The sequence below is a fragment of the Apteryx mantelli genome, chromosome 25 (genome assembly GCF_036417845.1).
Source record: "Apteryx mantelli isolate bAptMan1 chromosome 25, bAptMan1.hap1, whole genome shotgun sequence".
In the NCBI taxonomy this organism is placed as follows: Eukaryota; Metazoa; Chordata; class Aves; order Apterygiformes; family Apterygidae; genus Apteryx; species Apteryx mantelli.
The window spans coordinates 9,212,959-9,225,870 of NC_090002.1; the positions used below are offsets into that span (position 1 = coordinate 9,212,959).

General features: G+C 44.6%; 2 protein-coding genes across 6 annotated transcripts in view; one reads left to right on the top strand and one right to left on the bottom strand.

Annotated features, from left to right (window-relative positions):
• Positions 1 to 6,269: 6,269 nt before the first annotated feature.
• On the bottom strand, positions 6,270 to 10,912 carry FAM72A (family with sequence similarity 72 member A). Its single transcript, XM_067310537.1, has 4 exons — positions 10,722 to 10,912; positions 9,768 to 9,845; positions 8,556 to 8,680; positions 6,270 to 7,691 (listed from the first exon to the last, which is right to left on the bottom strand). The coding sequence occupies exons 1-4, from the start codon at positions 10,871 to 10,873 to the stop codon at positions 7,597 to 7,599; spliced, it is 450 nt and encodes a 149-aa protein (XP_067166638.1). The 5' UTR covers positions 10,874 to 10,912; the 3' UTR covers positions 6,270 to 7,596.
• A 459-nt stretch (positions 10,913 to 11,371) lies between these two features.
• The window catches only part of SRGAP2 (SLIT-ROBO Rho GTPase activating protein 2), a 120,256-nt gene continuing 118,715 nt past the window's right edge, over positions 11,372 to 12,912 (top strand). For all 5 annotated transcript variants that reach the window (XM_067310791.1, XM_067310788.1, XM_067310789.1 and 2 more), the window contains exons 1-2: positions 11,372 to 11,456; positions 12,308 to 12,854. In XM_067310791.1, the coding sequence (XP_067166892.1) occupies positions 12,788 to 12,854 (67 nt within the window). In that variant the 5' untranslated portion in view covers positions 11,372 to 11,456; positions 12,308 to 12,787. The remainder of the gene's footprint in view (positions 11,457 to 12,307; positions 12,855 to 12,912) is intronic.

Sequence of the window (12,912 nt, forward strand, 5' to 3'; positions counted from 1 at the left end):
CATTTTTGGGAGAGCTGATGTTTTTGGCTAGTTGGAGCTTCTGATAAATGTTGGCACATCTGATTTATTGTCCTACTCTGTTCCCAAGGAGACCACATACGTAGCAGTCTGAGATAAGCTGCTTATAACCTAAAGGTGAATGGCTTAAAATATCGTTGTCCTTTTCTTTGTTTCCACTGATAGTGAAGTCTTGCTTTTCCCCCTCCTATCTTCATTTTACTGTTATCGGAGAATTAAATACTTAGGGTTGCACTGAGGAACCTCTGTCTTTAGACTTGGCTGAAGCTACAAGTTCAGCTGGATTGTCTGTTATCACTCTTAATGCAAATTTGCTGAGCATCATGCCAGTGTCTCTTATTCTGTGGGCTGATGACAGTTCTTGTGCTGAAACCCAGAGCTACAAGACCCACAGATCACCAGGGAACACGCACATGCATGCATTTGCAGTACTACTCCCACCCGCAAGCCTGCTTGTTTGTGTGCCTCAGCCTCCTATCTGTAGACACCACATCTTGGCCAGAAGGGAGGGCAGTCATCCTGCTCTGGCTGTGGGACTCTACCAGCTAGAGAAGACATTTGATGTGTGGGGCACAATTTGTGACAGTGGTGATCTTATGATGCTTCTCCAGCAGAATCCTGAGCTATGAGACCTGAGCAATAGAAAAGACTGACACATCCAGTGCCCATCAATACCGTGAGAATAATGACTGGGGATCCCAGGTTACAGTTGAGTGTTTGCAACAGCTAGGGAGGGGGTCTCTCGGGGGCAACAGACTGGCAGCACCTTACACCAGCAAAAATGTAAGGGCAGGAAAAAAGCCAGTCTGGCAAATGTGAAACACTTAATGTGAAACAACTACTCTTTCATGTTTAAAGATGGGAAGAGGAAGGAATCTGATTATCTTATTTTATGAGGGAATTCAGAAGATAGTGGGGGAGGCAGAAGTTACTCCTGTCTGGCTTAAAATATTCAAAAATTGTTACAGGAGCTTTGGAAGCATAGGCTGTCTGGCGAGATACTGGGATATTCATGCGCTGTGTACAGTGCATGATAGCTGTCTCCTGAGGAGCTGGCCAAGGCAAAGGGACCATTAAGAGATGGACCAGCAGCCTTCTCAAGCATGGCCATAGACACATCTTTGGAGTAGCACAAATGTACTCTTTTGCTCAGATTGGCATGCTCAGACACCACTGGCTACACAGCCACCCGTCTTTCCAGCAAGAGAAAGGGTGTCTTGCCAACTGCTCATACACCTTTTCCCCGAGCACATTCCAACTGGTTCTGTACCTGGGGTCAACTTGTTAAGGTGTGCACTGGTTTTGCAGGCTTCTTGATAGTCACCTTTTTTTTTTTTTTGTAGCTGGCTCACAGCAAGTGGTGCTCAGTTTGAGAATCTTCTATCAGCGTGGCACAAAGGTAAGGAGCAACAGATGCATATGTTATCTCTGGCACGTTTGTATCAAATTGGAGTGGAGATCCGGTTAATAAGATAAACGGTTTTCTGATAGTGGCCAGTGCAAGGTGCCTTAAGCAGTGTTTGGTTTTTGATTCAATATCATGTTGTTCAAATGTGAGCCTGTGTTCTCTTGCACATCTTTCTAACCAAGTAATGCTCTGATTGTGCAGGCCTTCTTTCATTCTCTACCCTAGGAGAAAGCTATTGCAGCTTTGACATTCTGGTGGTTCAAACCATCAACTTTTTAAAGAGGACTCTGGTATTTTCCCTGTGTCCACTTATACAGTGATGGATCAAGAGAATAAGTGAGCCTGTCGCAGTGTCTCTAAAGCAGTTTAAAACTGCTATAACTGAAAGGGCCCAGACTTTGTATCAGGTAGCCTAACATTCTGTTACAGTTTTGGTTGAATACACAGCTTTTGAAGTGGGTTCTTTGTCCTGTTTTGGGCTTGGATCCGATCTATGCTGGCCTCCCAATATTTTTAGGACTCTAGCCTCACACATTGTGTTCTAATTTAGGCCAAAGCCTGCCTGCAACACTTGCGTTGAAGCCTGGCATTCTTAAAAATTCAAAGCAGCTTGTTTCATGCTTGAATACTGACTGTATGCCATCTTGTCTCTTCTATTGCCAATGTCTGTTAAAAGCTGTCTGGGTATGTTCTGTAAGTGTAACATAACTAGCCAGATTCATTCTTGCTGAAGCTTTGTTAGTCTTAATTTTAAGTATAAATACATGTTTAGCTCTAAGACAGGTATGTTTTTAATAAATGAATAGCTACTGGCAAAAGCTCCAAAAGGTGTAGACAAAGGGTGGGTGAGTTTCTTCTTCCCAGTTTTCAGTGCCCTTTGGTCTGGAAGCCCCTTTGCTTATCTGGGCATTGCTGGAGTGTGGCATTGGCTCTGGGATGCAGACAGACAACAGGAAGAGACAAAATCAGATGACTCTTCTATAATTCTTAGTTTGCCTTTGTGTATTAAACTGTCACATATGCCCAGAAGACACAGGAGCATAAAATGCACCAGTTGACCTTTGGGTTTGATTCTAAATCACTTAAGATGAGATTTCCCAAACACCTGTATTTCTAGCATTGTCTCCGCTGTTAGTGGAAAATTCCTATCCCCAAAACAGGCCATATGCTAGAGTGGGATGAACTAATAAGCCTCTGCCATAGCACAGCAGGGAGGAATCTTAGTGTGGCTGCACCACATTGGAGTGATGCAGAGTTATTTTTAATTAGCACTTTTCTACAGGAAATGGTATCTTGCAATTCTCTCGCTATGCTGAAGTCTTTCTATCAATGTTGCTTTATAGCTGCCTGCCCAAATTTCTACATACGTTGACATGCAGATGGTGGTGTGTGAGAGTGCTATGGTGCTAATTTCCCTTGTGTGGTGTTACCCAGCCACATCAAGTTGTCAGTATTCAGATGACATAGAAAGTGAAGCACCAGAGATTTTGTTTAGCTTAGGTTTGACCAGTTATTTTCCCCCTTCACTGCTGTCCAAAATGTGAGGCATGCTTTCTAATGAGAAATCAAGAGAATGCAGACTCACTTTGTTAAGCTTGTGTTGCACATGCAGTATGACAAGAGACACTGCAGACAGCAAAGCAGCTAACATGTCCCCTGACTAATAGCTGCTTGGAAATGTTGCTTTTTCAAAGCACAGCATAGTTGTTACCTGATGAGAGGGAATTCTGGGTGGTGCATCAAGACCTTGGAGACAACTTCACAGGAGCTCTTCAAGGCAGACATCCTGCTTTTCTCTCGTCATTGCATACTGCATAAATTGAGCAGAACATCTTAGTTGTGCGAATGCTGTATTTAAACAAGTTTAGAATGACCTGTTTTCCTTGTAGGCTTTTTATGGGTATTTGGCTATAGGCTCTTTCCAGGCTGTATACTAGAACAAGAGAAAAATCTAATAATGCAGTGCAACTCCAGAAACACTGGGGTAGAGAAGGATACTTGATTGTTTTTAAGTATGGGATGACTGACGGTATATGTGCTGGAAGAGCTGAATGTATTCGTAGACTTGCAAATACATGTTGGTATAGGAGGGAGAAGGGATCCATAGTTGCAGGAACAGCCAAAGCCCAGTTCCCTGCGGTCTCAGAACTAGAGTCTTCTCTTCAGGTTTACACATTTCAGACTTTACATCTGATCTGTTCTGATGGAGCCAGCAGAGCATTTCCTTCCCACCCCTTGGCTGTCTCTTTTGTTTACAGTGCAAGTTCCTTGAGTCCACAAGTCACTATGCTCATACAGTTTCTTGCACAACAGGCTCCCGCAGTTGTTGTACTATGCTAGCCTGTGGACACTCCCTTAATCCAAATAATAGTACACAAAGGCTGTTTCCCTGGGATATGTGCTCTCCTTGGGGTATGCTTTCTGAAACCACACAGTCTGCAAATGTAATAAAATATGTAAAAATGACCTTCAGGACAAAGTAATTAGGTGATTTATAATAAATGACAATTTTACTTGACTCAAAGTATGCCATGCCTTGCATGCCTGGGAGAAGAGTGGAAAATAAAGACAGCTTAGTCATTTGCCTCTTATCACAAGACTCTTTCTCAGTTTCAAACCCTGGAACTCTAGGTTCCAGTCCTAGGAGAGGTGACCCGTCTGTCCCTGGCTCAAAGTAAATGAACTGCATTTCAGACTGGGTAAAGAAAGTGGGACCTTCAAGTTGGACCTCCCTCAATAATCAACCTATCAGTTTGTACTGATAGAGATCACATACTGAATTTCATTACAGAATGATGCTTACCATGGTCTTTGCAGCATGCCATCTACTTGGCAGCTGCTTTGCATCCTGGAGTTGGCTGTGTTTCAATGGTAAAAGAATTCTTAACTGTTTGTCACTGTAAAGCACTTTGGGATGAATGGTGTTAATGCCTAGTCATAATCTTACATTTATATAATCTATACTGGAATAATGAAGAATATTTAAATGTGCTTTTTCTTCTAGGAAGTTGTATTCAATATGAAGGGGAATCAATTTACTGCTGTCTTGCTATGAGCCTTCTAATCTTCTAGCTGGAACTGTGCATTGCAAATTGTGCACTGCAGAAAAGAAAATGGATGGCTATTGATGGCAGCATGGTTATGCAGGGGCCTGTGACCCGAATCAAAGTTATTTAACCTCAGTGGCTTTTGGAATTCTAATCTGAAATGTTTTCATCCAAATAAGTCTGACCCTGAACCTACAAGTCTGTATTACACAATATCTTATAGCTGCAGAGCTGCTGTGAATGGGCCTGGCAGATGCATGACAGATGAGCACCCTGCGGCAGATGTAATGCTATGGGCATCAAGGCAGACTGCATTGATTTCAACTATGCTGTTAGTGCCAGGAGACTTTGGGAGTCTTGCAGTAACACTTGATTTTGAGTCTAAAACTTAAGACCCTCTGCCTGCTGTTCGATCCCATTTTAATTAAACCAGACCTGATCAGAGCACTGCAGTTCTAATTACTTGCCTTGTGTGCCTTAATGAGCAGAAGAGGAAGGCCTTAGGACTCTGTTCTTGTTTCTCAGGTTTGTGCTCTGCTTTTGGCTTCATTGGTTGCATAGAGAAGATCATGTAAACTCTCAGTGTAAAAATCCTTACCAAAGATGACAACAGCTATCCAGTTTTTCTATATTAGACTAACAATAGCTCCAGCAGGAAGCTGAATCATGCTGATCCCTTTCATTCTGGAAGCTATCTGTCTTAGTGTTCACCATTATTATATCAAATACCTTGTAACCTTGACCTAAATGATTTACAAAAGAACCCAGGGCTGTCCTACAACATATGTCCTGTACAGTTTTGGGTTGAAGTACAAAGGAAGGTTTCTAGAAATATTGATCTGTTTTTGTCTATTTAATATTTATTATGCCTATGAACTTGACAAGTCTTTCTATATGCAAGGTGATCCTTAGAAACTTAACGGAAAACACTTAAGGCCCTGTGATTTGGGAGTAATAGCTTTACCACAAGCTGCTTATTCAGTTCTTTCTATTTCATGTAGAAAGAACAGAAGTAGCCCTAGATGTGATTAGCTTGTTTGGTAACATTCAGAAAAGCTGCAGCAATATGTGATGCTTGTTTACATTGTATACAACTACTTTATCCTCAAAAAAAAACCTTAAGAGTTGGCTCATTCTTTATTTCAAGCTGATGCCTAGTTGAGTTGAACTAGCTCAAACAGGCCTGTGTAATTAGAGTTCATAGTAGAACTTCCAGTTCTGTTATGAACATATAAGCAGCAAAAGCAGAGAATTATTGATTTGCTGAGAAGAAATAGTTCTGTATTTCTCCAGAGGTAAGCAGTAAGGACAGCTCTACAGTCAGCTGTGCCACACTGACACGGAATCAACTCAGAGTTGTGAAGCGAAGTTTTGGGAAGGTTAAAAATGACAAGTGCCGAACTTGCAACAAAGCAGAATTATATTATGGGAATGTTATTCAAAATATTACGCTACCTGTACTTTAAGCTCACAAGTTCTGTCAGAAAGTCTTTGTGTTAGATGTCACCTTGCCAACTTCATGCTGCAGTCACAACATGATCTAATTCATGCAGCATAGAAAACTGCCAATGTGGGATGTTGTGTTACACAGGAGTTAGTTAACTAGACACCTTTTTTCAGTTAAGACTGAGATATTGGCAGGTTTTTCACCTAAAAAGGAAGCAACTGGTCTCTAAAACAAAATGAGTAGGAAGAGCCTAATTATTCAATGAGTCTAATTTTGGTCCAAGGTGCTGTTTCATTGTTTTGATTATTCAACTGATATTACACATCTATATTACAGCACAAAAGAGTACTTAGTCTAAAACTCTCATTTAATGAGCAGACATAACAGGAAGTTAAAACATTGCATATATACACAAAGAAACTATTCACATGCACACATACAAATACATACTTAAACATTGCAGAAGAGGTAGTACCATTGATTAAGAAATACATAATATACAGTAAAAATTATCACAATTCAGCCTTTGCCACAGCTCTTCAAAGTAGCACAAGAGGCTAAACAATGGTTTCTTCAGCATCAATCTGAACTTAAAAATACATTCTGTTCTCTTATGATTGTAGCTTTAATTTTCCAAAGATATTCCTTCAGGTGACTAGCTGAAGAGGACAATATTTGGTTCATAAAGTACTATGACTGTAATAACTCAGATAATTCATTACTTTTACAGGAATCAGACTGTATGCTGCAGTATGTAAGGCTAGGCATGAACACTGAATATCCAACTTTTTTTTTTCCCCCTCTCTAGGAAGACACCCATTCACATCATTGAATTCTCTTTTGAAGGGATTTCTATCCTTTAAGGAAAAAAAACACAAAATGGGTTGATTTTATTGCTGACATTAATGAAAACTCCAGTGTAATCCTTAGGTTACATTGGGCATTAACTAATTTCAGTATTGAAGGTCCATCAAGAAAAAAATCTGATATCTACCAAAACATGATTGTAGAGGTACTGAAAGACAAAGATAGAAAGACTTAGTATGATGGCTCCCCAGTCCCACATTCAGGAGTATCCTAGCATGCCTTAAATGCTTAAAGAACAAAGTGCTAAAGCAAGAGAACCAGATCATAGAGCCGAAGCTCCTGTACTTTAAGCCACTTGTTCAGCAGCTCTGTATATTCAGAAAGGAAGTTCTAAGCAAGGATCTGTGTGATCTCAAAAGCAAAGTTCTTTCAGAGCATCATAGTCAATCAGACTGACTATTTCTCAGTATTTTTAAGCTGTGCTTTTAGTGACTGAAAGACTTGGCCCCATGAAGATTGTTTTAGGAAAGAAAAGTACAGGTAAAAAATATCCATTATTGAGACTTCAAAGAAAGAACAAACCAGACTTCAGAAATGCCATCTGGACAGACAGATGGCAGGTATGAAAGATGTGGATGTGACCAGGGAGTGTCTTTGATCAGAATGATACACACCTAGGCAGGAGCCAGAGTCTAAGACTACAGTGAAACAGGAAGATATCATCTTTCTTTAGGATTGTTTTCCAGATTACCTAGTTTCCTATATTTGAGCTCTTATGAGCCAGTGGGAAAACAAAACAAAAAAACACCCAAAAGAAACATTAATGCAACGTAACAAGGGAAGACACTGAAGTGTACTGTAGATAACATTTATCTGATATATTCCTCCTCAGAGATGCATGATGTATCTTCATCTGTGCTTTCCTCCAAATCTGGCAAGTTGCCCCAGAGCAATACATTCACACCTGGTGGGAGGGAAATAAGAAGAGAGGAGGAAGAAAAGAATTTTTTGGATTGTGACCTGACTTAAGTTGCACAACTGACTATTTTTAGAGAAAATGACTGCTCTAATCATTGCAAAACCTTGTAAGTCAAGTTCAGGTTAAACAGATCTGGACTATTTCCTATTTTTCTTCCAAAGTGGTCTTGTAAGTGTTGTTGTTTAGGTCCCTGCCCACAGATGTATTCATATAGCTATTGATAATCCCCTCATGCCTGACTTATTTTTAAATGCATTGATCTGAAACACAGGTGGCATCGAAAGGTTTAGACAATAAGTTAATCTCATACACAAGGAAGAGAAATGATTTGTCAGAATACTACGCACCCCTGAGCTCAAGGCAAATGATGTTAGACACTTGGCATCCAAACAACATGCATCTGATTAAAGCAGCTAACATGAGCTGTAACTTCAGCTTGAGCTAGTGGGAACTGAGTTATAGGGTCAGAATGACAATGACTCACCCAGAAAGAGTGCCCCTTGGACAGCTGCCTGATAGCACAGTAAAGCTATACATACTGCTATAAATAGCAGCTTGTGGCTATTGTTTATACTAGTTATAATGCTTCAGAAAATCCTGACTTTGCTCACAAAAGAGGTGCAGGGTAAATTCTCTGATGTAAATTTCTAAGTGGAGATTAATCTTCATTTACAAAGTCGCTACAACTGCCTCCCACAAAGTAGTTTGCTAGATTGGCAATAAAGTAACACTTGCCTTATCCCTCCATATGTTGTACTCACTCCATATGCTTTAACTATATTGAGATGCCTCATTAAAAAGAGGACTCAGAATTCCACACTTCAGGAAAGAGAAAAATGTATTCCTTACCAGAAGAATCTAGTCTGTTGATGCCAAGGACTGCTTGGCTATGGAACATCCAGAAGTGGCCATTATTACAGGACAGCAGGCAAGGTTTGCATGGAGAAATCACATGATAACCTACAATGTTACCACTAGAAAGACAAGTGAAATAATGAGCAACACAAATTCTAACAAAAAGCTAGTTGTTGGTTTTCCAGCTTGGACTAATGTTAAACAGCTGCTGTACCAGACAGACTTATGTAATGCTCCTATGTTGATAAAGTTAAGGGAATATTATTAAACATCTTAAATATTTAAGAGAACATCTGTCAGGAGTTACAGAATATCTAAGTTTTAGATCTTTGGCACAGAGAACCATTTTGTAACCTAAATTGTGTAATCCAGAGTAGTTTATATAGCAACAAACCAAACTTTTTTTAAAAGGCCAGTGATTCTGCTGGAATTGACGTAGAAGTGCTATAGCATGCATGTACAATGCATCTGCACAGAAGCACTGTGCATGAGATAAAATATTAGAAGTAGCAGTAATGAGACTGAGAATACCAAAGCCTTATCTGCTCTCTTAGGTTAAAACCTAGGATGACAGGTCTCCTACTTACTCAGTCATATTTTCATTTCTCTACTTCTGCCTAAAACAAAATACTGTATTCCTATCACAAACCCTCTGTATTTAGATCTGAGCAAGGTAAGTCTTGGTTATTAGCATCCTCTTGAATAACTCCAAATGAAATATGTTACCAGAGTTGTTTTGAATCTTAAATACCAGACATTAATAAAAAGGATAAAAGAACTCCAAGAACTTTAGTGACAGCATCTTCCATCTGCTAGCGACAACTAGATCTGCCAAGAGGATGTTCTATTAATTAGAATATGAGTAACTACTTCTTACTGTGGCCTTATTCACACAATTATCTCGGTGTTGAAGCAGACATTTAATCAGGCAGGTGGCATGCAAGCTTTCCTGTACACTCAGACTATTGACAAGGTTGTCACATTTCCACTTGGGACTTGCACAGAAATAGACTGGCAGCCATGCCCAGAAGCAGTGGGCTGAGCTTCTATCGAGCAGCATTAAATGAAATGTGAAATGGGGAGTGCAAGCTGTTCATTCATTTCTTAACTCTTGCACTGCAGTAGTCAATAGTGAGAAGTTAAGTAGTATTGCTGCAGTGCATGCATGTTTGAGCAGGTGTTAGTGTTATTGAGTGATGTCCTTACCATTTTAAACATGCTATGTTCTTCAGTTTGCATTTGCAGATTTCAGTGAAATAGCAGCTTCCAATAAAGTCAACAGTACTGGATGGGAAGAAAATAGTAATACAAAAGTTTAGATATAGCTGTGATTACAAATTTAAGGTTTTGATAATACAAGTTTGAAGTCACAACAGACTGTTGTTAACTTTAGTCTTGCATGTGTTTTCTTTAAACTTACCCAAGAGCACACAAGTGCTTTTTCCTACCAGTCACCAGCTATACTCATATGGAAACAAGAGACCCATGAGACACTACATTAATGTATCACAAGTCCTCTCAAAATAGCCCAGAAAGCACTGCTTCTCCTAGTATTTACCAGTTCCCACACACTAGGGCCCGGCTGCTGCTGGCAGCACTTTATCAGTCAGAAATCTGATTCGAGACATCGCCCTTGTTCCTGGCAAATCTCGGTTATACAGCAACAGCTTAAAGGCTAGGACATTTAAAAACAAACCTGTGATATCTTATCTCCTTTTTTAACCCATGCTTTCATATTAACATGCCATGTTGCAATCTTATTTTCTTAGTATTCAAATATCGTTATGGGAAAGCAGTGTGCGCCCAGCGCGGAGCACATAGTTGTTCTGGAACAGGAGCAGGTTTGTGCTGTTTACAGATCATTCCACATACTAATCTTTGCTTAAGTGAAGAGCAGGAGGGACTGCGCTTGATTCGCTGCTCCTACATTAGAGATTAGCAGGCGAGGGGTGGTTTGGCTCTCCTCGTCCCTCATGGTTCCCTCAGCGCTGAAGGAGGGCCGAGCGGGATGGCGCAGGGAAGATTGGGTTGAATTAGCGCGGTTTTGGAGCCAGGACGGAATCGAGGGGGTTTCTCTGGGAGCCGGACGCCGGCGATGGCCGCGCCGGCTCCCCTCAGGAGGCCCGGGGGGGGGGGGGGAGGCCCGGCGGCGGCGCTTACCCCGAGGGAGGGATGTCGGTGGAGTAGAGGTCGACGTCGGTGTCCGCCAGCAGCACGGCCTTCATGCCCCGCGAGCTCAGCACCTGCTGGCAGAAGCGGCAGCACAGCACAGCCACGCTCCTGTCCTCGAAGGTGCAGCCGCTGGCCGACATGGCGCGGCCGCCGCCGGGCCGGGCCCCCGCCGCGGCCGCCGTTAACGTCCACGCTCCGGCCTGTCAGTTTGAATTCCCAACCTCGCCCCCACATTGGGCAGCGAGCGCCCCGCCCCTCCCTTCTGATTGGAGGAGACCCGTGCCGGGCCCATCGCCTCTGCCCGCTCGCCGTTGGAGGAGGGCGGTGGCACCACCCCTAGCGGCTGGATATTGGTGGAGGGGCACGCCCTGCCTTGTTCTCATTGGCCCTACCGGGAGTACTTTTGCATAATTTGCCCCGCCCCTGCGCAGTCCTTGGGGCGGGGGTTACTGCGCTCTGCCTAGCCCCGCCCACTCCGTTATGGCGGGGCGGCGCTAAGGGGGAGTAGCGGCCGGAGAAGGGGGTGGGCCCCGGTGGGGAGGTGGAACGGCGTGGTTGGCTGGAGCGCCTGTCGATCCCGTCCCGCGGGCTCCGCCGATTGGGCGGGGCGGAGCGGCGGGGCGGGGCGGCGGCGGGCTGCCGAAGGGGGAACCGGGCGGCGGGCGCTAGCGGCCGGAGGACGCCCGGCTGCGGGAGGCGGGGAGGCGGCTCCGCTGCGCCCAGGTAATCGCTCCGCCCGGCCCGGCCGCGGGGCCCCCTCCCGCCGCCGGGGGCCGCCGGCCGCCCCCCCTCCGGGCTCGCCCCGCCCGCCGCCGCCGCCGCCCCTCAGCGCGGCCCCCAGGCGGGGCGCGGGGCCGCCTCGCCGCTGCGGGGGCCCCGCCGCCGCCGCCCCCTCATTGTTCCTCCCGGGCGGGGTGCGGGTCCCGCTCGGCCTTGACCGTTTCTCCCCTCCGTACGCGCGTCTCCCGCGGGCGTCTGCTGCCAGCGGTTTGTAGCCCCCCTCCTCCCCCCCCCCCAAAAAAAAAAAGAAGAGGAAAAATTAAAAAAAAAAAAGGGAGACAGGGGAAAAGTTGTGTCCTGCCGTCGCCCTGCTGGGAGCCCCGCGTCTGCCTGGCGCGTGCTGGCTGCGCGTCGGCTCCGCTCGCGGCTGCGGAGTGCGAGCAGGGGAATGTGCCAAAAAAAAAGAGGAGAAAAAAAAAAAAAAAAAGAAAAAGGAAAAATTCCCCCCAAACGCGGAGCCGCGAGCCGCGGGGGCGGTTCGCGGGTCCCTTCCTCGGCTCCGGCGCTGAGCGGTCGGGGTCGCCGGGGCCGCCCGGCCTTCCCGCCCCCGCGCCGCCGCCGCCGGGGCAGCGGTTCCCCCCCTTCCCCCCCCCCCCGCGTCTCGCTCCCGCGCGGGCGTTTTCCCCCGGCTACCTGCGCCGGCAGCCGCGGGCTCCGGGCAAGGGGCCGCTTGCGGTGTCAGGGCGGCTTTTCTTTCGGGCACGGATTTTGGGGCTGTGTATCTTGCGACTGCTAGATGCAATCTTTAGTTTTCTAAATATATATATATATATATTTTATTTTTGTGTTTGCAGGCAAACAAACCAAAGAAAACGATCTTCTCAGCCTTCGTTTCTGCTCTCATTTGGGATTTGATCTGCATCATCTCTGAGCCCATTAAAAAAAAAAAAAAAGGGGGGGGGGCAAAACCAAACCCACACAAAACATGCTGTGCGGAAGGACTTCCACTCCCTGGCTGCGCTATTAACGCTAGCAATCAGGAAGAGCCTTTGGAGGCTGCAGGATCTCGCCAGTCTGATGCTGCTGCTAAAGGTTTTGGTGCAGGGAGACAAAACTGCTGCCTCTTCCATCCACTGATCCCTGAACATCTGCATGTTTCTGCTGCTGTGCTCTGCCTCACACCCTCTCTCCATGGACTGATTTTTTTTTTTTCCTTTTGGTTGGGGGGAGGACAAGAGGAAAATCAAGGCGTTGCATTGAGAGGAGCAAGACTGCATTTCTATATTGTGCTCTGGTGGATCAGTTTGGAGGCTAATCTTTTTGGAAAAGAAAACATGACGTCGCCAGCCAAATTCAAAAAGGATAAGGAGATCATAGCTGAATATGACACTCAAGTTAAAGGTAGGAATTGTTTTATTTTCATCTATTTCATTACTGCAGTCCTGACTTGCAAATGTAG